General features: G+C 44.9%; 1 protein-coding gene across 1 annotated transcript; it reads right to left on the reverse strand.

Moving 5' to 3' along the window:
- Nucleotides 1–610: 610 nt before the first annotated feature.
- Nucleotides 611–24,557, reverse strand: LOC113999951 (pseudouridine-metabolizing bifunctional protein C1861.05-like). The gene is made up of 19 exons (XM_039383259.1): nucleotides 24,498–24,557; nucleotides 23,184–23,287; nucleotides 22,530–22,644; nucleotides 21,126–21,300; nucleotides 20,403–20,514; nucleotides 19,291–19,397; nucleotides 18,337–18,463; nucleotides 17,687–17,807; nucleotides 17,323–17,408; nucleotides 16,143–16,267; nucleotides 14,816–14,875; nucleotides 10,920–10,986; nucleotides 9,657–9,751; nucleotides 7,960–8,088; nucleotides 6,404–6,518; nucleotides 5,466–5,603; nucleotides 4,633–4,799; nucleotides 4,116–4,204; nucleotides 611–1,060 (listed from the first exon to the last, which is right to left on the reverse strand). The coding sequence occupies exons 1-19, from the start codon at nucleotides 24,500–24,502 to the stop codon at nucleotides 865–867; spliced, it is 2,133 nt and encodes a 710-aa protein (XP_039239193.1). The 5' UTR covers nucleotides 24,503–24,557; the 3' UTR covers nucleotides 611–864.
- Nucleotides 24,558–26,285: the final 1,728 nt, after the last annotated feature.

Consider the following 26,285-nt stretch of genomic DNA (forward strand, 5'->3'; position numbering starts at 1 on the left):
CCAGACTAAAGAAGGAAGGAAGCCCCAAGTTCAGGGGAAAGTGTGTGGAACAAGGGTCTGTCATCTTTTAAAGGCCACCAGCTGCTCCCTGGTTACCCCTCTTAGCTTAGTTTTGCCTACTTTTTCCAGGAGCATTGGACTTCAGAGCAAGAAAGTGTGGCTGGCTGGCTGGCTCAGGAAGACTGATGAGGTTATCCTACAATGTCATGATCCTGCCAGCTGTACCTTGCCACAGGTTGTGGTCCACGGGACCTCTTGGATAGAAAGGATGTTGCTGGTGGGCCCAGCTGAAGGGACATGGTCCTGAAGATCTAGGAGTCAATGACTGAGGAGCTACCGTGATAATGGGCAACAGTGACACAAGGTGGAGGAAGAATAAATTCCCTCAATAGATAATCTAGAAGGACTGGAGGTCAGGGAAGCAGGAGGTCTGAAAGACCAGAAACCAATTTTTCTTTACATGGAATTTCCCTGGTTCGGGGCCTCCTTCCCTGAGCATTTACTCAGGCCCAAAGCAGATGAGTGTTCCCGTGAGATGGAGGGATGAGGGGTGGGTGAGATATACTGTCAACAGGCAGAAGAACCAGGCTGTGGTTGCTGTAACCCACCAAATAAATTTTTTTTAAAAAATTAAAAAAAAGGACAGTTAACAACAGCAGACAAACATAAATGTGAACAGTGCAATATCAGTTTTCACCAAATGCACTCCACAAACACTTCACCTCCCAAAAAGTACCGTGCACCAAAAGTCTAAATCCTCTGGTCAGCACCCAGCCTTTGAACTCAAAGCTTAAAACAGTCCAGTTCCTGGAAATAGGAATGCTGGGACTTCAGGGAGGTGATAGATGAGAAAGCCATGGTGTTCTAGTCCATCTTCCATACCTTCACCTCTGGCCAGCTCCTGCTCTTGACTTGCTCCTGGCTGACACTGGAAGTGCTGATTTCTGGGGAAATGGGCTCATAGGAACGGAGAGACAAGCTTGCAGCAAGCAGACCCATCTGGACACAGGTGTCTGTGTCATGTTTAGCAAGCATCCCTGCAAGGATTCCTGCCATTAAGCTGTGGAGAGAAAGAAAGATGGTTTTGAACAAGAGGGGAACAGTTTTAAACTCGGGAACGTGGCCATTCATTTGTAAGGGCTTTCATTTGGATCCAAACCAACACTTACAGAAGCTGAATATGTCAACTTCTCATCTCAAAAGTTGAGGCACTTTCTCTTGCTTCACATTTTCTATTCTCCTCAGTTTTCCAGGTGAGGCAGGAGAAAAGGAAGGAGTCTAAGAAGGGAAGAATATACTTTTCCCTTGCTCTCTAATTATTTTGTCATTTCTCTGCTCTTTGTTGGTGCCTCATTATGTCCCCTCCTCTCCCTATAGGGGTTGGATAGGGTGAGAGATAAAGTTTCCATACCTATGTGAGAGGGACAACAGGCATAGCTGGAAAAAGAAATCCAAAGCTGAAATGAGATTGGAAATTCAGATTTTTGAAAACATTTGCTGTGGTTTTCCATTTGAGATTTCCCAGTAAAAATTGTGTGAGTGCTTGCAACAACAGTTGTCATCCTCGGTCCCCACAAGGCACTGAGGCAGACACCAGGAGAAGGGAATGACTTTGGCATCTGCCTGACTTGCAGGGGAAGGCTCGTTTGAGGCATGGATACGTGCAGGGCGGTGTTTGTGATAGACTGGGAACAACTACTCTTTATTCACAGTTAACTACTCTAATGATGTTCTGAAGCTCAGAAAGGATAAAGGAGAAGTGAAAGAGAAGGGAGAAGACAATGCCATTTGAGAGGAAGAAGCAAGGAAAGGAAAATACGATGGCAAGGAGGATTAATAAGCACATCTATGGGGAAGGGAAAAAGAGCCCTTTTTTTGCACTCGGGCTAATTACCTTGACATCTTTTTATCCATAACAAAGGCACAGAAGATTATGACTTCCATAAAGTGTTCAATCTCTCAACAGCTCCAGAGGTTGAGAGTAAATATTTGGGGGAGCATCCCCTAGCAATGCCGTGTGCGGGCAGGCGGTGTTATGTTGTCACGGCAGCCCCATGCAAGGAGCAAACAGCTGCTGCTGCCACCTGCACACACACTCAGCTCCTTGGGCAGCACCTCTGGACTTGTGGGAGAGCCACAGGGTCAAAGCAAGGCAAGAAGTGCCCTGGATCGCTGTTTCTGGGTTCGCACTCTCCCCTGACCAGTGCTTCAAAAGTGTGAGGGTTCACGGGGGCCAAGCTGTGGAAGTGTTATTGTTTAAATTAGATATTAGGAAGAAATTCTTTACAATGAGAATGGTGAAACAAGTACAGGTTGCCCGAATAGGTGGTGGATACCCCATCCCAGGAGATGTTCAAGGCCAGGTTGGATGGGGCTCTGAGCAACCTGACCTAGTTGAAGATGTGCCTGCTCATTGCAGGGGGGTTAAGACTAGATGACCTCTAAGGGTCCCTTCCAACCCCAACCATTCTGTGATTCTATGGTAGTCCTTTAAAAGTGCCAACAGGCTGGGCTTGAGCAATGTTACCAGTTCATGTGCTGCGGAGATGGCATGTATGTCACTGCAGTGTCCTAGCATTTGCAGCCTGTTTTGGCACTCTTACTCTGTAGAATAGGAATTTCTGCAGCTCAGAGGAGCAGCTGAGGTTATTAGGAAAGAAAACCCTGGACAAACAAGAGGACTATGAAAATTCCCCCACATGGATTTGGGGACTCTGGGGAGAGGGATTTCCAGACGAACGTTACCTCAGGAATGGGAGCAGCATTGGGCCCCTAGCTCTCAGATAGCTTTGGAAGGAAAAGTAAACTTCCAGGTTCTCCAGTATAACTCAATAGAGGTGGTTGGCAGTGGCATGCTTTATCTCACCTTTGGTCTTCCCTTAATTTAACTTTTTAAAAAGGGAAGGAATCCCTAAGGAACATGTTTAGTTTACATTAGCCTCTAGAAAAAATTGTCGTGCAGTAAGGGGTACTGGTGTTCTGAGCAAATGGTGCAGAGAGGAGGCTCCCTGGAGGGGCTGGCAGACACTGGGGACATCTGTTGGGATCATGAGCAAAACTCAGCTTTTCTTAGGACAGGCTGACTCCATGAGGTTCCTCCAGCCCCTTTTCCTGCTGTTACACCTATTGCTCCAAACAACCCTAGAGAAGACCAGCTTGCAGTTGCAGTCAGCTCATCTCAGAGGTGGTCTGGGACACAAGGAGCATGTCCTGGTGCTAAGTGGGCTAACTAGCTTGGCAGGAAGTTATTGATTGATCCTAAGTCAAATATTGAGGACTCTATGTTTAAAAACAAACAAACAAAGAAAACCCACAAAACCCCTTTTCATTCTGCCCACTGATAATAGAAAAAAAGAAGTGTTGCAATGGTGAGTTATTGGTAGGTAAGCATAGAAAAAGAAACGGAAATATCTGTCACATACAGACTTTTGGTCTGGCCCAAGGCAATGAAAGGACAGAATCAATTATTTCACCATAAGAAGCAAGAAAAAAAAAAAACCAACCCTGCCTGCTACATGTAGTTTGTCAAGTTAAAAAGGAGAATAATAAAATATTACTCTGACAGACTGAGAATTGATCAGCAGGGCTCGCTAAAATAGCTGTCATTTCCCACTCCTATGTACGGCATTGTGTGAACAGCCAGGCGAATTATACAGCAGACTCTTTTGAAGCAAGAGCTTCAAAATTGCCAGAGGCAAATGCAGAACCTGATGAAATGCTTTTATAGGGCCATTTTTGCTATTGAGTGGCAGTTCCACTTCCACTGGAGAAGTGTGGAAGTAAAGCAGTTAGTTAGTTAGACAGCTTTGATGTAAGGTGGTTTACTTTGCTTTTAGCAGCTCAGCCCAGACTAATTCAGAACCCTTAGATTGCCAGGAAAGGCTTGGATCTTAAAGAAAAGCAAAACTAATGATGGCAAGCCTTCCAAGATGCTTCAGGGGACATTTTTATCGAGCTTTGCAAGGAATCACAGTAACCAGCCTTGTTCTCACGTCTTTGGTGTCTCTTCCTCTAGTAGCAGAATGTCGTTCTCGCCTTTGCAGTAAAATTTCAAAGAAATCCGATTATGGCCCTTCCACAGTTAGTTGGAGAGTACAAAGCAGTGAGCAATATACCTGTCGCCAGCTCCTGAGACATTGACTATCTCCTCTCTGCTGATGGGGATGGTGGGGTAGTGGGCGGCACAGAGGCTGGCAGCAGCAGTCTGTGGGAGTAGAGAAGGGAAATTAGTGGGAATTGCCAAAGCTGATAAGGCCTGATGTGGGTGATGCCAGACCTGCCTGGTTGACAAAAAAAGAAAAGACTGAAAAAAAAGCAATAATCTTTTTTCACACTTTGGAAGAGATAATTTAAATGAAGCTTCCTGAAAACGAAGCTCGCAGTCATGAATATTCATGTAAGCACATTTAAAACTAACTGACTATAAACACTGCTGCTAGGAGCCAGCAGTATATGGACAGACAACTTGATTTTCTTTCAGAGCTGTGTATTCCACCTCCCAAACACATACATTTTCCAGCACTGATGCCATGTTTCCTAGGACTGCTGCCGTGCCACCAGAAATAGTAACAGTGCAATATGGTCCAAGAAAGAAGCAACTGAGAGCTAAGAGTTAGTTTGCTGCGCCCTTACCTGTTCCTGAGCTCCTGGACAAAGCAAGATGCTCCCTCCCAGGCTCTTGCCACACAGGAGGATGCCGTGAGTGCCGAGGGTCACCACCACACACTGCAGATGGGCCAGCAAAGGGCAGGCCAAGGCCACCGCAGTCTGGACAACATCCTCCAACCTGGATGGCAGCTCTTCAGAGAGTGGGAAGGAAAACTGTGTAAAGGAAAACTGTAAAGGTCCTCAACTGGCCTTTCTGTGGGCTGACAACCTATTTACAAGCACCTCTACTAGTATGTATGAGCACTTCTGAGATGTGGTTGATAAATTTTTTTTTCTCCAAATTATGGGAAACAAGGAATTCCTCAGTGTTAGACTTCCATACTATATTTCTATGCTGGGGAATCCAACACTCTAAGGGATTAAACCTGTCCGTAGAGATCAAAAAAACTGTCTTGAAGCGCACCTTCCTTGTCTTAATGCTGTTGGATTTCCACCTGCCTTTGGCAGGGTGTTTCATTTCTGCACAGGATGGTACTGTTGGGACAGATGCCTCAGAGTACTGTGCTTCAGAGACATGGTTACAAACCAAAGATTGCTCCTGCTTAGCTGATGAAGTGAGGCAAATGGGATCTCTGATTTCAGACAAGGAGCCATCCCAGGCCTGCTGTGCTCTCTGATAGATCAACAGTCCATACAATCCATGCAGATATGGCTGTAAGGTGCAAGACACCAAGTGTACTTGAGAATTTCCACTGTTATAACCCAATTTGCTTAAAATAGGGGCTGGAGCAGAAAATGCTCTTCTCCAGGATGTAGGTTATCTAAAAGTGTTGCTGATCCTTCTGAGTATTAAATACCTGCTGGCACAGGGTTCCCAAGGGTCCGATTTATTGCTCTTAGCTCTTGCAGGTTGGGGGAAATGTATGTGAGTGATTTCCAGCTGTCTGAGAGGAACGGCTTAGAGGCCTTGTTCTCATCTGTTGGTTCATAGCACACTTCAAAACAACAATGCAATTGGTTAGTAAATTAATTAATTAGTGGCTCATCTCTACGTCAGAGCAGGATGCAGTGCAGAAGGCTTAGTGTGATCTGCACAACTGGAGTTACACAAGTAATCTATTAGAAACTTAAATACTATTTCCCCCATGCTTGTGACAAGGTCTCCCAAGGACTACTTTTCAGTGCTCAGCAATGAGACAGCTGCTTCTGGCTCCGGGGTGATACCATCAGACTTCAGTTTTGTTACTTGTCTTAGCTGCTCTTGGGGCCTCTGCCAGATTTTAAGATCATTGTGTCCTCTTTTAGGATTTGCTTTTAAAAATGAAGGTGTAACTCCAAAGGTTTTGGAAGCCTTGTGAAAGGTCCCCAGCATGCCAGTGGAAGGGGGGTATTTATTTTTTGGGAAGTGGGAAAGAAAACCTCTCAAAAAATGCCTTAGGACTTATTCTGAGAAGCAAACTATATTGCTGCTCAACTGGCAGAAGTGCTCAAATTGGCACTTGCCTTGAGATTAAAGACAATGAGAGCAGCTTCCCCTGGCTTTCTGGTAGTGCCCAAGGGCAATACTAACTACACTTCAGGAATCATGATTTAGCTGCAGAAAGAGGAAAACTCAAGAGAAATCAGAAATATTTTGTCCATTGGAAACAGAGTAGCAGAGTACAGAAACAGGCATGTCAGACAGTAACTGGGTATCTCCAGCAAGCAGCGGAGGCTGGGGTGCACAGAGCACAGAATGTCTTGGCACACAGGCTGTAAGGAGCTACAGGGCCAGGGCTGGGCAAGTTTTCCTTACCTGCTAGCTGATGCTCTTTAGCTAGTTGGCAGACGTACTGAATAGTGGAAAGAGGCACATTTCCATCAATGCAAACTAGCGGGGCCTGACACAGGTTCTCCTTGAACTGGGACACCTAGTGAAAATCCAGGACACGGAGGAGAGACAGCTTGAGTCATTGCAGAGGGACAAAATGATTGCTAGTTAGACTTGATGTAGGATTTTCACTTGTATTGCAGCCCTTAGGTGCAGGTATGAACCTACAAGAGCAATTCACCAAGGGAAATGGATTTTTCCATTTGCCTCATCTCTTCCCCTTCTCCTTCCCCTGCTCCCTGCCATCAAGTGCTGGACTCAACTGGCAGGGCCCCTCTGGCAAAGAAAGATAGTTGCTGGTACTCACTAGACCACTACAGGGAGAGAGAATGCTGCTGTTTAATGCCACTGCAGGATTCCCTGTGCCATGCCTGGCTTCACTACACCTTTTCTCACTCCACATGTCATTTAGATGTCCTCTGTGCACAGTGCCTCCTAAGACAGGTTGTTCATCAGCATTTTACTCCTTGGCCCTACTGAATCCCATAGGGATGGAGGACAATGGAGCAGTAGAGTGGGGAGCTGCTGTTCTCTCCTTTGGCTCTCTGGGGCTATACGAGCACTGTCTGGGTGCAAGGCCAGCACTCCAGGCACTTGTGCAGCATCCCTCCTGTGTCTCTGCCAGTCCTGGAGGGAAGAAGTGCTGCCAGAATGCACTTTGCAGAAGAAGACTGGTTCAGAATTTCCACTGGCCAAAGCTGTTTCATAGAGCTCAGGAGAATTATCTGTCATGTAACAGTTTTCTGTGCCAAGGCTTGGGGGAGGCAGGGTGGGGATGTAAGTGGGAATGGTGACCACATTTTTGCCTAGGAGGGCTCCACCTCAGGGAGACGCCACTGGTAAGTAAATTGCACTTAACTTTCATGTTGCTGTCAGTCGTGAAGCACAGGCTTTTGTTCTGTCAATAAAAGAATGAGTAGGGAAGGAGGGTGCAGTGAGGGGCTTTCACTGAATCAGTCCTTAATCACTGCTTCCATTAGCCCTGATGGTTTTGAATGTTTGGATGTGCTGAGCAACAGTTTCTGTTGATACAACTCAGCATGTAGAAACAACAAGAATGGTGGTGAGGGGATGGAACAGGAAAACTTGCTTTAACCAGTGTTCTATCCATTTTTTTTTATTATTTTCTCTATAAGGAGAAATATCATTTCTGCAGACTGGATTTATTTCTGGCTTTAAGGCACCAAAAATTATAGGTTAGCTTGGACAAGTTAACGAAGAGGATTCTGGCCTGTGTGTCATGGATCATAGTAGTGGTGATACTTATGGACCAGAAACAGATAGAAACTCCACCTGGGTCAGCAGCAACAGAGGGCTTCTCATGCTGCTATCTCAGTGGCCAGTGGCTGGGGTTAACTTTAGCATCTCTCATGTCCCTCTGCACACCCGCTCTCCCCAGTACTGGCTTTACCAGTGGCCTTTTGTCACAGGTCCACACTCATTCTCATAAGAAAAGCTTACAAATCAGATGGTGTGCGTACGTATTGCTCTGTGATCTGCTGGTGGATGTCCATATCTCCCAAGCCGATGCTGAGCTCCCCAGCACTGGTGACCACAGCACAGTAAGTGGCTGTGCTCTTCCCCTCCAGCTGAAGGACAGCACTCATGTCCTGAAACAGGGAGGACAGGTACACACGGAGCATGTTTCTCTTCCCTGACACACTTGGCTCAATCTTTCTCTAGCCCAGCTCGCTGTTCTCCCTTCCAGCACCCTTCTCCCTTGGGATAAGCAGCAATTCAGCGGTATCTCAGTCTAGACAGTGCTGGCACATGGCTATCTTTTAATATTTTCAGTGCAACACAGGTTAAAGCAATCCTTTAGTAAATGAGAGTGACAGGTCTCTGCCATGCAGTTCCACAGGCTGTGTCTCTGTCATAACAGAACAGTGGTCTGCAGCCCTGTCTGCTCCAGTCATCCACTCCTGTAGCTTGTGGGATACTCTGATGGCCTGCTGACGTGCTGGCATGTGTTAGTGGCACACTGCAGCTAGCAGTTATGTTGGCCACCTCATGAACTGCCCAGCTGGATTCTAAAAGCAGCCTTGGAGCCATTTTTGCAGCAGTGGGGCAGACGTAGCTGTGACATGTCCTTCCCTGTGGGTCTTGTGAATGATCTGCTTAGAGAACTCAGGGCATGTCTTGGAAGGAGCACGTGGACAGAGAAATGACAGGGAAGGTGGAGGTTTCAGGGAAAGGGTCCTCTCCAACAGTTAGGAATGTGTTTTGCTACAAGTAAGGATTGCTTGGTAGCTGGCCAGTAAGTCCATCCTTCCTTGAGAGACTGCTCACTTTGGTGGCACAAACTGTGCTGTGTAGAGGAGGGATTAGAGACCAGCTGCTATGAAGCCTTTATAAACCAAAATGGAGTTCAAGCTCTCATTGCTCAACTTGTTAAGTTGCTAAGGTAGCCAGAACTAAGGTCTCATGGGCTCTGTTTGAGTACCAGGGTCATGAGGGCACTCATAAGCCTCAATGATCCTGACTAGCCTCACCTGGGGGCTGTATCAACCTTGCCTTGCCTTCAGTCCTGCCTCTTCTCTATGGAGTTGCCTTATGCCCTAGGTTAGGGCTGCCCTCCTGGCTTTTTTTGCTCCCTGCTGAGGTGGTGATATTCTGCCTTGATGTCCCAGGGAGCTCCTGCTGCTCCTGGCTCCCTGACCTGGGTGGACAAGCTGCTGCTGAAGCCAAGTATTCCCCTGGGGCACAGGTAAGGGAGGTGTCTGCAGCTCTGTAGAGGACTCTGCTCCTCTGAGCTTGGGGGGTGTCCAGCCTGCAATCCCAGTTCCAGGTTTTCTCTGTCTTGGGCTTTACCCAAGCCAGGCTGATTTTGGCATTGCTTTGTGTATCCTCAGGGTCAAGGTTTACATATTTGTTGCTGTGCTTAGCCCTTACTAGAATTTTTCATGGTTCCTCCTGATTTACCTCTATCTTCTTCAAGCACTTGCTGGAGCGGAATTTAGACCCCATAGTTAGACTCTAAATGTTACATACATCTAGCCTGTGCTTATGGGGTTAGCTCCTTGTTTTCCAATTGCCTGTAACTAAAGAAACATTGAATTATTCCTACTCTAAGCCTGATGAAAGGTGGCTCTGATGTCTGCCAGGGTTGAGAAGACTTTTCCCTCTACGTATTGTCATCACTTCTATGTTTCTGAGGTGCCACTGCTGTGCAACATACCATGTGGTGGCAATAGTGCAGGACAGACTGTAAATGCTCATCCTTCCCCACGGCTGATAAAAGGAGAGGAGTTTGTCCAAGACGGCTTAAACAGTCTAAAAAGCAAATGGAAACAAAAGCTATTAACAAATCCACCAGATTAGTGGGAACACAGTGACAGCCTGTATGGGATGGGTGTCTGCAGGAAAGCCCTCTCCTGGAAAATTTAATGCTCATCAGTCCTTGCCTAGAAGGATAATCAAGACGAAATTCAGCTGCAGCTGTTGCAAATGACTGGTTGGAGCTGAGTGAGGTGATTCTGCAGAAAGCTGCACCAGCACTCTGAAATCTGGGATTATTTGGAACATCTGTGAGTGGAGGAAAAGAGGAGGGGGAAGAAAATTCTGCACTTTTTTGGCATCAATTCCTTTATCATCACAGGCATGTAGGTTTTCCCATAATGTTTCTGTGCATGGCGTTTTTTGCTGCTGGCCTTCCCACGCTGCTGTTCCCACAATGATATCTCACTAGAACCACTGAATCTAAGTGGATTCACGGGAAACCCTTCATCCTCTCCCTTCAAGTTACTACAAATTATACCTCAGTGGGTGGCATGGGTATTTTGGGGTGTTTTTTTTAACACTCAAGCCTCTTCATTAGTGATCTGAAGTGACAGTAGATTTATGTTAGGAAGATTTCGGAAACATCTAAAAGCAGGAATAATCCTAACATCTTTCTGTAATCTGCCCCAGTTAATTTCAATACACAAAGACTGGTCTGCTGCTTCTTATGGTGGAGCACCAGGTACAGCGGGATCCTTTCGTATTGCCAAGGACTGTAGCCCTTTCTCTTCTACAGTAACTCCTGTACCCCAGTCCCCCTTGTCCATAGTACGTGGTTGATCACCTTTGAACAAGCTTATTCCTTTCAAATTCTTACTCAAAACATACTTCTATTGTGACTACAGTAACTTGGCATTAATTAAATCTGAGGGCCAGGCTGCTCAGTAGTCATTGGAGAATGCTGATACTTATTTAACTTTGATTTGGGGTCAGGGTGCTATATGCTAGTGAGCTTCATATTTGTGGACCTTCCTTTTCTGATATCAACTCCCTCCCCTCTTATTTCTTGGAATGGCCCCTGCCTTTTCCAAGCAGTCTGCCCACTGGTATATTGCCTAATGTGTCCCAAATCTTGACAACATTAAACATCTGCTGTCGAAGGAATACCAAAGGACGAATCACAGCTGGCATGCACCCGCAGGCAAACCCAAGCACAAGGCACCTGCCAAGTTTCTTCCAACACCGCCAAAGGTTCGTCTCACTCTTCCAGCATTTGTTTGCCCACCACCCTGGAAGAAAAAGCTGTTAGTTGGTAAAACTGGGAGGGCTGCTTGGCATAGATGCTGTGTCTCCATCAACATGTGAAGTTGATGTTGCTGAAATATAGGTCAGCAATCAGAGGGAGCAGAGGGCATCCAGCTAACAGATTGAGGGCAATACAAACTTCTGTGGCCATCTGTAGACTTCAATCTCAATGACAAGGGGCTGCTTTCTGGAAGGGGAGATCCACTTCATCTCCCCATGAATTGCTATTTTGGTCTTATTTGCAAAGACCTCCTACAACAATGCTAATGAGTGTTTCTGTTGCTACGAGCAGCAGTCTGAATTGACCTGCTCAGAACAGCCTGGGACTCCAGAGCTGCTGACCCAGACCTGACGGGCTTTGCAGCTGCTTTCCAGGCCACTTAGCTCCCACCTTAAACAATTTGGGGGTTTTATTTATTTTCCTCTTTGAACCTAAAATGATATTTGTTACCTTTGCCTGTACTGCCTCTGTACTTTATTCATGGAAGGATCTGAAAAGTCTGAAGATTTTTTCACCCACCCTTTGCTTCCCAAACATCTGTCTCATAAAAAATACCCTTCTTTTTTACGTGTGGCTATCAACTTCTCTTTTCTCTTGCCTCTGCCTTCCACTCCTCTGTCCATCTGCCTCTCTGTCACAAATAGACAAAGTGTCAGAACACAGGCAATCGCTCACCCATCTCCTAATTCCTCTGCCAGAAGAATTACATCAGTAAGTGCTCAGATCAATCTGGGCTTCATCTGACTATCAAATGGTTTTAGAGCTCTCGTTTCATAAAATCCTGACACATATTTTCCATTTCTGGAGCCAGCTTGTCACTGGCAGTCATAGTGATCTTCATAGGGTATAACTGAAGCTCCCCAAGGGCTCTTCTTCCCCTGCATGAAGCGGTACATCTATCCTTTGCACACAACTCTTTCTCCTGCATCCGGCCCTACAACTGTAAGAGGCTGCTCTCCCACCTAAGTATGCTCTTTTATTACTCTGCTCTGACCTCCAGGCTCTTTTTTGTAGCTCTGACTCTCCCCTGTTCTGTACTTTGTAAGACTTGGTGCTAATTCTTGACACCTTTACTTTTCTGTCTGGCAGTTCTCCAAGCCCAGAACTGTTCACATCACCTGAGCAGAACTGTCTCTACATAAACAACTTATGGCCTCTGTCCATCTTTCCATTACTTGTCATTTCTCATTAATGCAAATGCCCCTTGGTTACATTTCCTCATGCTCCCTGGGAATTGCCAGTGGCACTGCTGGGAATGAGGATATTTCCATCTACAACTGTGTCCTGTTGAGTGTTGCAGATTTCAAAAGCATTGAGCTCGGCTATTTTAACTCTGAAGCTCACTATCTGTAATAGAGTCAGCCAAGGAAAAAAAACCCCAACACTCCAAAGTAAAAAGCAAGGGTGCTTGTTTAGGCAAGTCAAATAACATGGCTTTGAACACTGGCCACTGTTTCAGTCTTAAAAGAGGGTGCTCACTGCCATCAGTAATGAGCACAAACTGTGTTTTATGTAGTTCCACTATCTGTTTTCTAAAACTGATGCTTGCAGGAATGGTGAAAATACTCATGAAGTCCTTTAGTTGCCTGGCATGCCGATCCTCTCTTTTAGTTCCCTGTGCTCCCAGAGGCAGAGTTGCTGGGTTTTTATGCCAAGCCTTGCCCTAAGAGCAGATATACCAGCCTCCTGCTCAAGGATCCACCTGTGGGTGAGCTCTGCTGTTGAACAACCCTACAGGGCCTAAAAAAAATGAAGATGCTAGATCTCTCTTTAAAGTAGCAGGTGGGTGCAGTGAGAGAGAAACCAGCAGCCAGCTTTTGAAGAAAAAAAAAAATGAATTACTCTCATCACACTTTGCCACCTCAGTCGTAACTCCAAGTCTGAGTGGTACTCAGGTATCTCCTCTGCATTGTGGTCGGGTGGGGCTGGCTGAGACGAAAGAACTTAGATGAAAATGGACTTGTTGAAGTGATATGAAATAAGGCTGGGCTAATGCTTTCTGGCAGTGTTTCAGAGAACTGAGTGAGCCTCTGGAACTTTCTTCAATGTCTTAAGAGATTTGAATTCCTAATGTAAAAGTGAGACTCTGCTCAGCTTCTGGGTGTCCTGGGGGAGTTATAACCATAATGCTTCTTCCAGCACCTTTCTTTGAGCAAAACTATGCAACCTTCTCAGCAGGTCAGATAGTTACATATGAAACACTTAGCTTCTGGGTAGCCTTGAAAGCCATGTGGGAATTGCAACCAGGACAGAATACAGCTGCTTTCCTGCTGAGACACCATGAGGTGCGAGTGGTACCCCAGTGCTCTACAACAAATCTAACATAGGCATAAAGGTGGGACCTGCTGGGTGCTGAGCCCTTTGGAAAAAATCTCTTTAAAAAGTCAAAACAAAGCAATGCTGTTGAGAGAGCCTTTTCCTCTGTGCCTAACCACAGTAGCTGTCAGCAGGAACATTTTGGATGTCAGTTCCAAAATCCTTCTGCAGCTCGGCATTTGGGTAGCTGTCGTGATGGACTATCAGCTCTAGGGTTTGCTACTATACAGAAGGGCAGCTAACACCTCACTTTTCCAAGCAACACTAAAAATCTCCTTTTTCCCCTGTCAACAGTTCCCAGTGGGGGCTATAGTCCCCTCTGGGGGACTTGGGCTTGGCCCTCTCACCATGCTATAGGTGGGATTTTCACTCCTGTCTGACATGCCAAGAAATGCCTATCCACCCTTGGACATAGCTCTGCTCCTTGTCCTGACAGCTGAGCGTGGGCTATGTATGGTATTGGTTAGATCACAGGTGAAACACTCGAACTTTTGGGTTTGCAAGCCTTCATAACCAATGCCACAGCATATTTCACCCTTGACCATTATAACACTGTTTGGTCTTTGTATCATGCAACAGCCAAATTCCTTAAGGACAGCTTTCCCATCACATCTTTCCTTATCTGAGTGAGGCTGCCCCATCTCATGGTGAAAGCTTCCTGCCTTGACGATCAGCATAGGGTAATTTGAGACACTAGAGAATTTTTGAGGAAGTTTCACCACCTCAATCTGCAGTACTTCATATAGCTAAACAAAAATTTTACAGACCATGCAAACGGCCACCATTTGCATAGAGGAGTCCCAGGTCTGTTCCACTTGAGCTTCTTGGTTGTTTCTTGTTCAAACCAAATTGAGAGGAAAAGGGTCTGATAACATTTAGAATGTTCTATTTTTTAAAGCCTTTTTTATTTATTTTTTTTGTGTATGACTCAAATCCTTCACGAGTACTCTACACTGAGACTCTTGCTCTTATCCATGCTGTTTTCCACAGCTAAGGCAGTCCCAGACAGCCAGAGCTGGCTCTCAGCTGGGGATTTCCTCACTATGGGGTCTTGAATTAGGGGCTGACACAGCATAGCAAGGGTCTTTACCCATTGCTTTTTGCATACGTGACTTGAGAGTGCCCTGGGCACCTCTTCTGCTAGAAGAGCTCTTTGGGCTTGAGGCATCAGGAAACAGCCTCAAGGTACCTTAACAAAGACTGCAGAGGCCAGAGTCCTATGTGGAGATTGTATGGATTGCTTTGTCCCTGTTTTGAGTGGCAGGGATGGTGACTTTCAGCATGGAGACAGAGTAGGTAACTATATTTCACTCCATTGCCCACCTAGACAACACACCAAATATGTAGCACTACACCTGCTTGTGCGTGTGTGTGCATACAGACATGTGGATATCATACATGGATAATGCCTTCCCCCCCAGTCCCCTTTTAAAGGCAGTCCTTTAAAAGTAGCTGGAAATGCAATGGTGGTAAGAAAACTGCTATAGATACAGTACCAGGATGTCAGGGTTCTGCGCCTTGGCTATAAAGTCAACGTTGATACCTCCAATCACCACCTTTAAGAGGGAAGAAAGAGGTAAAAAGTGGTTGGAAGGACTGGAGGAAAAAGTTTCCAAGTTGTGTTTGCTTTTCCTAGTCACTTTTCCCAACCCTCTTGAAAGCTGTCTCATTTACAGTGTAAAGGTCAGTGCTTATTTTGGATGGCTAGACACAGGTTGGTACAACCCCAATTAGAAAGAATCAAAATCTCTTCTGTATGTTGGTTTCTGAATTATGCCTGCTGATAGCCTTCCCCAGCGTGGCAGGTGGGATGTGACTCTGTGCACACAGGGGTGCTGGTGGTTTCTCTGTGAGGTGACAGAGTAACGTAAGAAGTCACATGGGTCAGGTCATGTTAGTGCCTTTGAAGCCATCTCTCTTGGAACAATTTCTGACATACCAAACCTCAGAAACATTCAAGCACTGTTGTGGAAAAAAGTAAAGAAAATGGGAAAAAGCGGGCAGAAAAATGCAGTCATTTCTTGCAAGCTCCCAGGAGGAATTGCCATACCCGGTGACACTTTACAGATTGCTTTTTTATTGTCCTTCAAAGCCAGAATAAGCAGCACAGCTCCACAAACAGGAAGTTTCCAGATTCTTTGGGGACATACAGCTGTTTTTTCTCATTCCATCAAATGCTGGGTTATTGCCTCTGGAGTCAGTGCCCTCTTTTATGTTGACAAATCCTATTGCAAATGGGTTTTAGAAAATCTTTCAGCTCTCTAAAGACCACCTAAAATAGATTTCCTGTAAACTATACGGCACACACAAAATCCAAGAGAGTGAATAGAGTATTAGGGTTATAGTGAATCTTGTTTGGATGTGCTGTAACTCTTGTGATTTTGTCAATCATGAGCAGGAGGCCAACAAAAAGAGATATTTATAAACGTTTACGGCTCTGCAGCTCAAAATATCTTTCTCCACCCTCTTCCAGGTCTACTCTTGTAGTCATGAGTTCCCTGGCACTAAGAGCAATACAGTCAAAGCTGTACATAAGGGCACAGTAAAAGGTGAAAATGTGATTAAAGTTTTAATGGCTTTGATGGTCTAAGACTTAATGGGATTAGGCCATTGTCAGTGTTTATTCCCTGCAAATGTGGGTAGAGGGGGGAGGAGAAGATGTTTATCTGTGAAGAATAAAAAGTACTAAAGGGAGAATGTCTGACAGTGAGAAATAGAAAGTTTGGTCTCTGGCTGAGTCACTTTTTACTTTTGGGAATAGATATAAATTTATCTTGTGCTGTCAGCACAGAGGCATCATGTGGAGGCCAGCAGAGGACTCACTGGTTGAGGTGCAGTCATGTCCCCTCGGAGAGGCAGGTTCCCCTTCCTTCTGGCTTTCTGTATTTTGCTCAGGGCTACTGCAATGCAGCTGCCCACTTTGGCATTGTTCTGGATCAGTGCAAGGTCTGTTTAGCATTTCTTTGAGGAAAAAAAAAAATACCAGCAAGATTGACCTGTTAGAAGCTTAGGTAGGAATTCGGAGAGGGAGAAAGCAGGAAATATGTGCTGTGAGGCTTGGTAGAACTGATTCCCCACACTGTAATCCTTTTGGGGCATGTATAATGGGTTACAGTACTGCATAAACACTCTAATATTTTCATTTTTTTTCACCTTCCTCCCCCAGTATCCACAGAAAGAAAACCTGTCTTCTCCATTTGACAGATAGGGAATAGAAGCAAAGGCTTCACAGAGAAAAGAGAAGGTGAAGTGCTTAAATTAGAGTTGAGAGTCTAAAAACATTAGAGGAGCTTGGCCAGCTTTCCAGAAAGAGATACCTACTGAGATTTTGCCAAGTCACTATAAGCAATTTTTTTAGTATTTGCACTGGGAGCAGAGTATCAGAGGCTTTGAAAGCCCCACTTTTCGTCTGCATACAGCTCTAATTTCCAAAAATGCCTTTATAATCTGCTCTGATTGGTCAGGTCTCCTAGAGGGCTGGCAGCAGAGCCTGGATGAGAATCTGGCCCTCTTAGATTCTATGCTGGCATCTCAGTAGATCTGCATTTTTCTTGCCTGTGTGAGAAGATTCCTGTTCACACAAGGGTGTTTTTCTTCCAAGTTTCTCTTACTCCACACCCACGTGAAGTGCTGGATGAGGCAGTGTGACGTACAGCCCAGGTACCTTCCAGAGAGCAACCTCATCATGGGCAACAGTGGCCTGACACTCCATCACAGAGCAGGCAAGCTTGGGGGTCAGATATGAGGGATCTCCTTAGGCTCTGGACCACCTGCTGTCTGTTTTGCCCTCCATTTTTTAATGTAAAAGGGGATGAAGACAGTAAGGATGCTCCTGAAAAATCGGGGTGCAGCTGCTAAACTCTCATCTATTTGCAGATACTGATATGTTTGCCCCTTGCTAGATTGTCAATGAAGTGGCAGTGTTTTCCACCAAGCACCATCAGAAGAGATATGAAAGACACTGGAGTACTTCCTTTTATCTCCCCATTCACTAAAAGGATACTGGAGTCCAGTGATTTCCCATCAGTTAACTCTGTGAGCTTCTGTAACAAAAAAGGGGTCACTTCTTTGCCTGTGATCCCTTTGGACCTGCAAATATAAAGAAAATTCCTGCAGATGAGAAGGACTGAGCTGCAAGAGCATCAGAGGAGAAGCACTGTTGCTAGCAGATACTTTATCTCCATAACCACATACCATAAAAAGGTCCTGTAAACAAGCTTTGGGTTAGATAAAGCTACAGTTGAAAGTATGTTGTGGGCTCACCCGTGCCCGAGGTTAAGCTGTGCTCTTGTAGCACTGTCCCTGAATTCCTTTACTGCCTCGGGACCACTGGGTGAGCAAAGGATGAGGCTGAGGTTGCTTCTCACCTGGCTTTACTGAGAGCTTGCTGGATGGCCTCTTCGATGACCTGGCCTGAGGCAGCTCGCTCCTGGGGACAGGGCACTGCTATCAGCACCCCGCTGCTCAGGCCTAGCCCCAGAGCACTGTCTGGGAGAGGATGGGCAGATCGTTAGTGGTTCTCCTTGGATAAGTCAAGTGCTGAAGGAAAAGGATAGAGTAGAGTGGGTGCAGGGTAAAGAAACCCACAGAGCTGAAGCTCTGGTTCTTAGCCGACCCAAGATCAGGGTCTTCTCCAGCCACCAACCAATTCATGTCTCCCTGTCTGTACAGCAAATAGGACAAGGATTTCCGTCTTTTTTAAACAGATTCCATTTCTGAAGGCCCAGAAACTGTTTTTGCCGACGCATTAATATGTGTATTCCCTCCACTTCACCAGTGTGAAGAGAACATAAATGAATGAGCATGCCAAAGTGGCTGCAGCTGGCTTGCAATTTTACTTGCTGTAAAGACTGCGCTTCCCTGCTACTTCATTTTCAAAGTACTGTTGAAGCAGGAATGGAGGAGGTGGGATGGTGTATTTTTCAGGGTAAATTTTTCTCCATAGTTAAAGAAAGTGCCTCATCCAAGGTGATCCTTGTGTCCCTCTTTTCCAAGACCTTTCCTATCTAAAACACACCAATGAGTTTAGCTGCCTCCTCTTCGTCCCGGACGTGATATGGTGCCTGGAAGCCACTCTGGCGTGAGAAGAAGGCTGGGAACTCTCTTGATTCTCCAAAGGCAGCCACGCAGACACCCTGAGTCTCCTGCAGCAGTGGAGGTGAGACAAGCAGGTAATCAGCAGGGGGAAAGGGAACCCAAGTAAAGAATGGGACTTTTTCCTTCTACCCAGAAAGAAACTGCCTTTCTTTAGCACAGGGCTTGGTTATTTTTATACATCCCATTCTATTCCATTCTCCCAACAACATATTTCAAAGCAAAGAGCCAGACATGGTAACTGGCTAGACCAAATCAGGCTTACTGAGAGAGGAGGCATGCACGTCCTTTGCTTGTGCTTGGAGCTGATCAAAAGCCATGCAGCTGTCATTAGCACAACACTGAGTCCAAGGTAACATCCTGTGATCTGATGATATGTCATAAGCTGACAGGAATATAAATGAGTTCTGTTTGCAATTGAGAAGTATTGATGCTGGCCGTCACCTGAAGTGCTGGCTCTGCTGATTTCCAACATACCAAACTTTTAAAGGTGACTCTATTGAAAATCATCTGGATTCCCATTTTAATTCTGATTTTATTTAGTGTTCGATGGATCTTTCCTCATCCATCAATTTCTGGGAGAATTCTCCCAGAAAATCAAGTTTAAGGCCAGAGAAAGAGGGCATGGTTAGCACTGCCTTTGACCTCAGTTGGAACAGCTGCTGGAACAGCCCCTTGGACATGGATAGATTTATGTCAGGGAGTAGCCAAGTGAGTGTACAGCCCCAGGACTACAGAACTGTAAATGTGGCTTCATGTACTCTCAGTAATAGTTTCTAAAAGTCTTAGGCTTAGTAACTATCTTCATGCCACTGGGCATTCTGTATACAAAGAACAACATTATCTGCTTTCAGGCCCCGCTGCCCATGCTACCTACCAGATATTCCAGTGTCCTGCCAATATCAAGGATAGACTTGGCTCCTGCAGATACAACAGCAACTGGAGTTCGCCCTAGCTCTGTCAAGTCAGCACTCACATCCATAGCTGTCAGGGGACAAGCAGTCATCATGTTGGTGATTGTGTTGTACTCCAAGCTGATGTGATCTGCCCTCTTAAAAAGCTGTGTCTGCCTGGGATGCCACTGCCTGATTTTGTAACTGCTTAGGTCCACAAACACATTACAGATTTAGATCGTGCCTTTACATGTTGAAATTGAAAGAGATATTGACAAAAAGAAGCTACATGGCTGAGGGCAGAGGTGCAGCCTTGTACTGTATCTCTTGGTTCCCTGATCATGTTGATAAAGAGTATGCAAAACTTTGGTAGAAAAGAAAGACAAACGTGTTATACAGCAAGGATGAAGTTCAAAGAGATAGAATATCACTGAAGGAGATTTTGAGTTTAGAACTGACATTGCTGGCAAAAAAAAAAAAAAAGAAAGCACCACAGGAGCACTGATGACCTCAGGAAACTCCCTGGTCTGGAATTCACATCACATCTGAAAGGGATGGCATACAGCAGGGCACTGCATTTGTGCTATGCTAGAAATACATATGGCTGAGAAGAGAGAATTTACTTAATTCACAGACTACACTGCCAAGACTGGTACATTTTTTAAGAGAGGACTACACACCTCTAATACAGACCAGGGCCTAAACATCTTTTGTGGTGAGACTCTCCTTCTCCTCATCTGGGAGAAGCTGATAGCAACACTGTTCAGTAGCCAGTATCAGATTATCCAACCATTACAAAGAGGGAGAGGTACAGTCAGCTCCTGTTGCGCCAGCAAACAATATCCGTATAACCACATGTATGCAAAAGATAAAAAGAAACCCCCACCCTCTTAACAACTGGCCTGTGCTCAAGAGGAACATTTTGAAGCTTCTAGAAAGGAGATACCGGGGAGAAAATAACCATAGTTTGGTCAAGAAGAATGATAACTTTACTCTTCTGAACAGACAGTTACTGTAGGACAGACTGGGGAAAAGGAATAAGATGGAATTAAATAACAGCAACATAGAGAAAAATAGAATGCATTCATGTTCTTACTGTTCTCTCCTTCCCGATGGACACCTCCTATGCCACCTGTCACAAACACGGGAATTCCTGCTTTGTGTGCAGCAATCATTGTTCCAGACACAGTAGTGCCACCAGACAGGCCCTGTCAGGGAACAACCAGTCACAGTCAGTGCCCCAGGGTGACACGGAGAACACAGCATGTGGGCAGCAGTGGTTGTGGTCTGACACGCAGCAATGTCACAACAGCCTGCTGTCACCAACTGACCAGTGAAATTCTGATACAAATATTCTTTTGGGCAAAAAGGAAGAGGAATCATCCACCATCATCCCTGCTACATAAGCTATTCTTGCCTTGACAGCAAAGGCCTTTGTTCCCCAGGGCATTCCAACCAGAAGTCATCATGGGCAGCTAGTGTCACCTTTAGCTGTCACTTTGAGCTTGCGATGGCCTACGTGTCACACAGTTTGCATGCAGTGTGATAATGCCTTATCGTGCCAATAAGAATATTCTTAGCCAAGTGCTCATGGCTTGCCAGCCCATCCAGAATGACTTTTCAGGAGCCTTATTTCATGGCTGTTAGTCCCTTACTCTGTGGTATTTTTACTGTAGTTAGGACCACATTTGAGCTTACCAGGAAGATACTACTTTACATTATATTTTCAAGAGGTTTAAAAGCAACCTGGCTTGAACCTGGAGAGCACTATACTAATGCCATGTAGAAAAGACCACAACAGAAAGTCTGTGTACCATACCTGGCTGAGAACAAAAGGAAAATCTCTCCGAGACACTTTAACTGCATTTTTACTGCTTGCCAAGAACTCGAGTTCCTCGTCTGTGAGTCCCACATGGATTTGGCCCCTTAAAATACCTACAGTGGCTGGCACTGCTCCGTTTACTCTTACAGTTTCTTCCACCTCTCTGGCCATGCTAAAAAGAGAAAAGATAACAATCACAAATTAGGGAGGCAAACAATCAGGCAAGAAACTGCCATGTTTGATGGCCATCACTCTCAGTTTTACAGTTCTTGTGACTTGGGCTAAGTCCTGTTCCTCTTCCGTATCTTCCTAGTGGCAGAAGTCTTTGCACTTGAGCTTGCAGAAGTGTAAAGCTCCCATTTTCAGGTCAGCAATGTCCAAGCTCTGTGCTTCAGTTTTAAGAAAAATCATTTGGTTTATAAGCAAACCTGGTTGTACAATAGACTGCTGAAAATAGGGATCTTTTCAAAATAGGACCTCTCTGTATTTCTTATCTGTTATTTCTCTGAGATCATAGATCTTCACAGAAACCCCAGCTAATTTAAGCCCTGGTCAAATGACCAGAATATATTTTTTTCACAATTCAAGCAGTTAGATATAGAGTGGCAACAGTGCCAAAAAGCTGCTGCCTAAGGGTACTCTAGGGCTGCAGACTAGCATACACTATCCTTTTTAAGAGCAGCTTCTTCTCCCTTTCTGAATTACTTGGACATATGCTAGGCAAACTTTAACTACTGAAACTACCTCTTCTCCAAAACTGAGTTTTCAGAGCTTCATTCTAAGACAGAATGTCAGGCAGAATAGTGGCCAGGTAAAAAGCAAGGTGGAAAATCAATACCAAAACATTCCTGTGCTTTCTGAAAGCAAGGATGGAGGGGAGAGTGCAATGTAACTCAATAAAATATAAGTCTACTGAACATTAATAAATAAAAGGTAGAGGTAGGGGGTTTTCCATGCATGGTACAGAAGGCAGGGAGAGGGACCAGCAACTCTCACAGTTCCTGCTCTGAGTGGGCTAAGTAACAGATTTCCCTATTGTGTTTCAATCCTTTTTGCATTACAAAAGATACAGGAAAAGAAACTGCAGAGGGTTTTCAATGTCTGTACAAAGTCTGCAATTGAAAAGGCTGGTAGCTCTCTTTTAGAGCAAATGATGACATTATCTGCTGCCATATTTTAAAGGAAGACAGAAATTTAATAACTAGGCTCCCCATATGTGTCCTTAAAAGTCCAAATACAAATGTTTTAACACTTGAACTCATATTCTGCATGCCTAGAAACCTGACATTTACATTTGGTCTTGCAACGGCTTTGGCTGGATCAAGAATACTGATACCGATCCACCAGGTATGTGCTTAATTCTTATAACTTTGTTGAACAAGGAACATCAAAATCCAGCACCTCAGATTCAGAGGATAGGCCATGCCATGAGTAATGATGGTGCTTTCCAAGGCTACAACTGGTCTTCCCTCCATCAGGGCTTCCTGGACAGAGGGATGAATCCTGACATAAGCACCTGGGCATAAACACAGAAAAGTGAGTTATTTGTATGTGTATTTGTAGTAACTAGTGAGCTGTTTTATAAAAGGCAAATTGTTTTCATCACAGCAAATTTATCCCCCTCTTCAGCTGCTCTTTGGGGTGAATTTACAAATAACTTCAACAAGATTGAAGCTGTGTTTTATGTAAGTGAAATATCTGCAAAATATCTCTGCTGTTAATACGAATTATAATCCTCATCACTATCAGTGAATGGTCCTCTGCCACCATTTTTGCAGTCATGTTGTTATTTGCTCCAGGAACATCGCTTGAGCATTACTGTGAACTAACTGAGTCCTGCAACCATGCCCAAACACAGGGATATGTTTTATAAGTGGAAACACCAAGGATACCATAGTAACTCAATATATTTTAAGACTATCATACACCAAGACAATTGTTGCTCTTTGCTGTGGTCCCACAAGACTGCCACCAAGGTCTCTGCTGCATTCAGATGAGGAAAATGCTTTCCACCCAGGAACTGTTTAGGACACCTAAACAGAATACACTACTCACCATGCAGAAATCTTCTCACCTGGGTGGTCCCACGTGCCATGGTGGACACATGTCTTCCCAAGCTGGAGGTTATTTTCCTAATCATCTTGTGCATATGGATGGTCCTGAGATAATGGAGTCAGGCAAAAATGAAACATGTAATTTAGCAACGATGTGACCTTGTGAAGCTAAAAATATCAGCTCTTGCCTTGATCTTGGAAAAGTAAACAACCCTTGTCCAGGAGATTGCCTGGAGTTTCCTGGTGTTTCAAGCATGAGCCAGGGTGTCAAAGCAAAATGTTATGCTGAAGAAATGGAGTTATAAGGGGTCACCTGGCCCATTATCAACGCTGGGCTGAAATCGTGGTAGAGCAGAGAAAAGGATGAGAAGTAAAAAACTAGGGAGAATTTTGAAGCAGGCAACTTTTTAAATTCCAAAGCAACTTGCCAATGACAGATTTCAGGCTCAGCCACTACCACCTCCAACATGAAAGGTCACAAGGAGAAATCTACAAGGCAGTGTAGTGCGATAGAAATATGAATCTGTTTTTTGCTGGTGTCTAGAAGAAAATAAGCATTTCAGAAAGGAGATGAGAACTGGCAAATTGGAATGGAACTGCAAAGAGGAAAGAGCAGCTTTCCCCAGAGCAGGGAGTGCTTTATGTAGGCTCACGTTACATCATCCTTCTTAGCGCAATGCCTTGGAAGCAGAGTGGCAATTCAGCCCCGGCAACAAACTCCAGAACTCCTCTGGTCTCTTAGCAACTCCTTTTCACTTTAATTAAATTCATTCCCAAACAGAGAAAGAGGGGGAGAGAGCTGTAAATGTTAAGAGAGTGGTCTGGTCCAGGCCTTGGGGCAGTTTTCACTTAATGCCTGGCTGCTTCACATACTTTCCCTGGGCGTTTAACCATATCCCTTCAGTCTCTCTATTCCTCACCCCTTCACTAGGAGGAAAGGATTCCCTTCCTCAGTCCTTTGTACCTATTGTTAATTTAGATGGCAAATTAAGTAAAATACAGTACTGTGTTCATGATACACTTAGCGGAACATGGCTCTGATCTCAGTACAGTGTGTGGCTTTACAGTTATATAGAAAATTCTTATACCCAGGAAGAATATATTTGCCCAAATATAAAGACTTCAGCTATACAGGACAGCTTGGGCTGTGTTACATAAGAAAAGTGGCGCCGGATCAACTAGACACAATACACACCTGACCGAAACACTAAGATTTTCCACTTTCCAAACTGTTAATAGGGACTAAAAATTATCTTAATGAAGTTTATGGAATCATGCAATGACAAAAAAAAAAAAAAGTGACAAAAGCTCTTACTTCATGCTTACAACTGTGCAGTGCTAAGCTCAGTAGCCTGGGCAGTTCATGGGCTCATGCCAATGTTCTGGTATTGCTGTGTTTGTGCCTACATAGCCCTCACTCTCCAGGGTGAAGTCAGATTTGGAATAAATTAATTAAGGCAACAAGGTTACGCCAAGGATTGGTTGAGCTGCTCGAGCTGTGCTCTGAATTTTAACAACCCCCCAAACTCTGAAGCACAACAGCCAGGAGTGCCCAAGCTGTGCTGGCTGGTGGATAAAAACCAGCTGGTCACCACCTGAAACCCAATACGGCTGAGCTGATATCCACTGGAAACTCAGCCAACACTCAGCCTGAGCTGGCTCAAAGGTTTTTGAAGCTTGGCAAGTTCTGCAGCAAGACCTGTATGGCCTTTTGCCTCTCAACCAAACTGCAGATTCGTAGTGCAAGTTTCAGGCAGCTCTAGCACAGACCGGCTCTCCTCCCTCTTCCAGACTGTCCCTACTCATGTCCCCTGTGATCGATCCGGTGAATCCGCCCTCACGGAGCAATGGCCTGGCATGTCTCTTACCTCTGGGTGTCCGTCTCATGGAGGGAGGCTGGGTGGGTACTGGAGCGGTGCCTGGGCAGCCTGGGAGGAGGTGGAGGAAGGGGGGCGGGCAGCACATGGGGGTGCGCAGGCCAGGACTTCTGGCCAAGAGAGTCTATTTATTATTAACCACAGGCACAGCTGAGCTCCACAACTGCTCCCTGCCTGGGGTTCAGGGGGCCATTTCATGGCTTCTGTGATTATTTTTGTTCACACAGAGCTAGATTTTCCCCTTTTCTCATTTTTCAGATTCCTTTGCTATTACATTTTTTTAAATCAGTGAATTCATTACTCACTAAAACAATGCCTTTGCAGACTGAGGCACTTTGTATCTATGCCTAAAAAGCTGGGGAATCACATCCATGCCTCCCCCATAACCTTGCTAAATGCAGTTAAAGCTCTTCCTTCTCAGGGTAAGAGCTCTGCCCAGCTCTTGGCCTCCCCAGAGAGGAAAGTTGTAGGTCTAAAGATAGTTGTGGCCACATTTCGTACGATGCAGACGCCTGGTGACGCCAAGAATACAAGCTGGGTTCACAGCAAAAAACTCTTGTAGTCTCCTCCTGTAAAGACAATCCATTCTAGCAGTTCTAGGGCAGCTTTGAACAAGGACTTTGAAACTGATAAAAAGCCTCATAAAAAAGCCATGATACTTTGATATCTAATGCACTGGTATTGTGCATGTTTCAGTTTTATATTCTGCAGAAAATATCAGAGTTGAGAGTTAAATGGCCATGAAGGAATTGATTTACGGGATAAAAGACAGACATGATTCCATGCAGCGTCCACGAATAACATAAAACTAGCTGAAGTAATTGCTAATGTATTGCTGAAGTAATCATTGTCAAGGAACTGATTTTACTGCAATCCATTAATCAGGAAATTGTAAAACATAGGTTGTTAAAGCAGTACTTGCACTTTACACTTGTCCGTTTCAAAAGAGATTTCCTGAAACTTTTGTTTAACACAGCAGTAACAAATGGTGTCTTATTTTCTACATCCTTCCAATCTCTTCAACTAAACACTTTCAAGGAAACTTCAAACAAAACTTGCTGAGTTACAAAGACAATCCGCCTCTGACTTCTGTTACCCAGTCTGGAAGGAATTTAATTGCAGGAATGATAGATTGCATCCTCAGATGCCATAAATGGATGCTGAAGATTTTGTGAACGGTATCTTTTTCCTGGGGGGATGGGTAGTCAGATGTATTGTAAAGAAAA

This window comes from Pipra filicauda, unplaced genomic scaffold, assembly GCF_003945595.2.
Source record: "Pipra filicauda isolate LSUMZ 115617 unplaced genomic scaffold, ASM394559v2 scaffold2_size9829703_pilon, whole genome shotgun sequence".
NCBI classification, from domain to species: domain Eukaryota; kingdom Metazoa; phylum Chordata; class Aves; order Passeriformes; family Pipridae; genus Pipra; species Pipra filicauda.

Bases quoted from the DNA above. Each gene is read 5' to 3' on its own strand.
- LOC113999951 (XM_039383259.1), bottom strand. The intron at 18,464-19,290 runs GTAGGTAGCATG...CCACTGCTGCAG, and splicing joins GCAGGACACTGGAATATCTG to GAGACTCAGGGTGTCTGCGT. The intron at 17,409-17,686 runs GTGAGAAGCAAC...TTATATTTGCAG, and splicing joins CAAGCTCTCAGTAAAGCCAG to GTCCAAAGGGATCACAGGCA.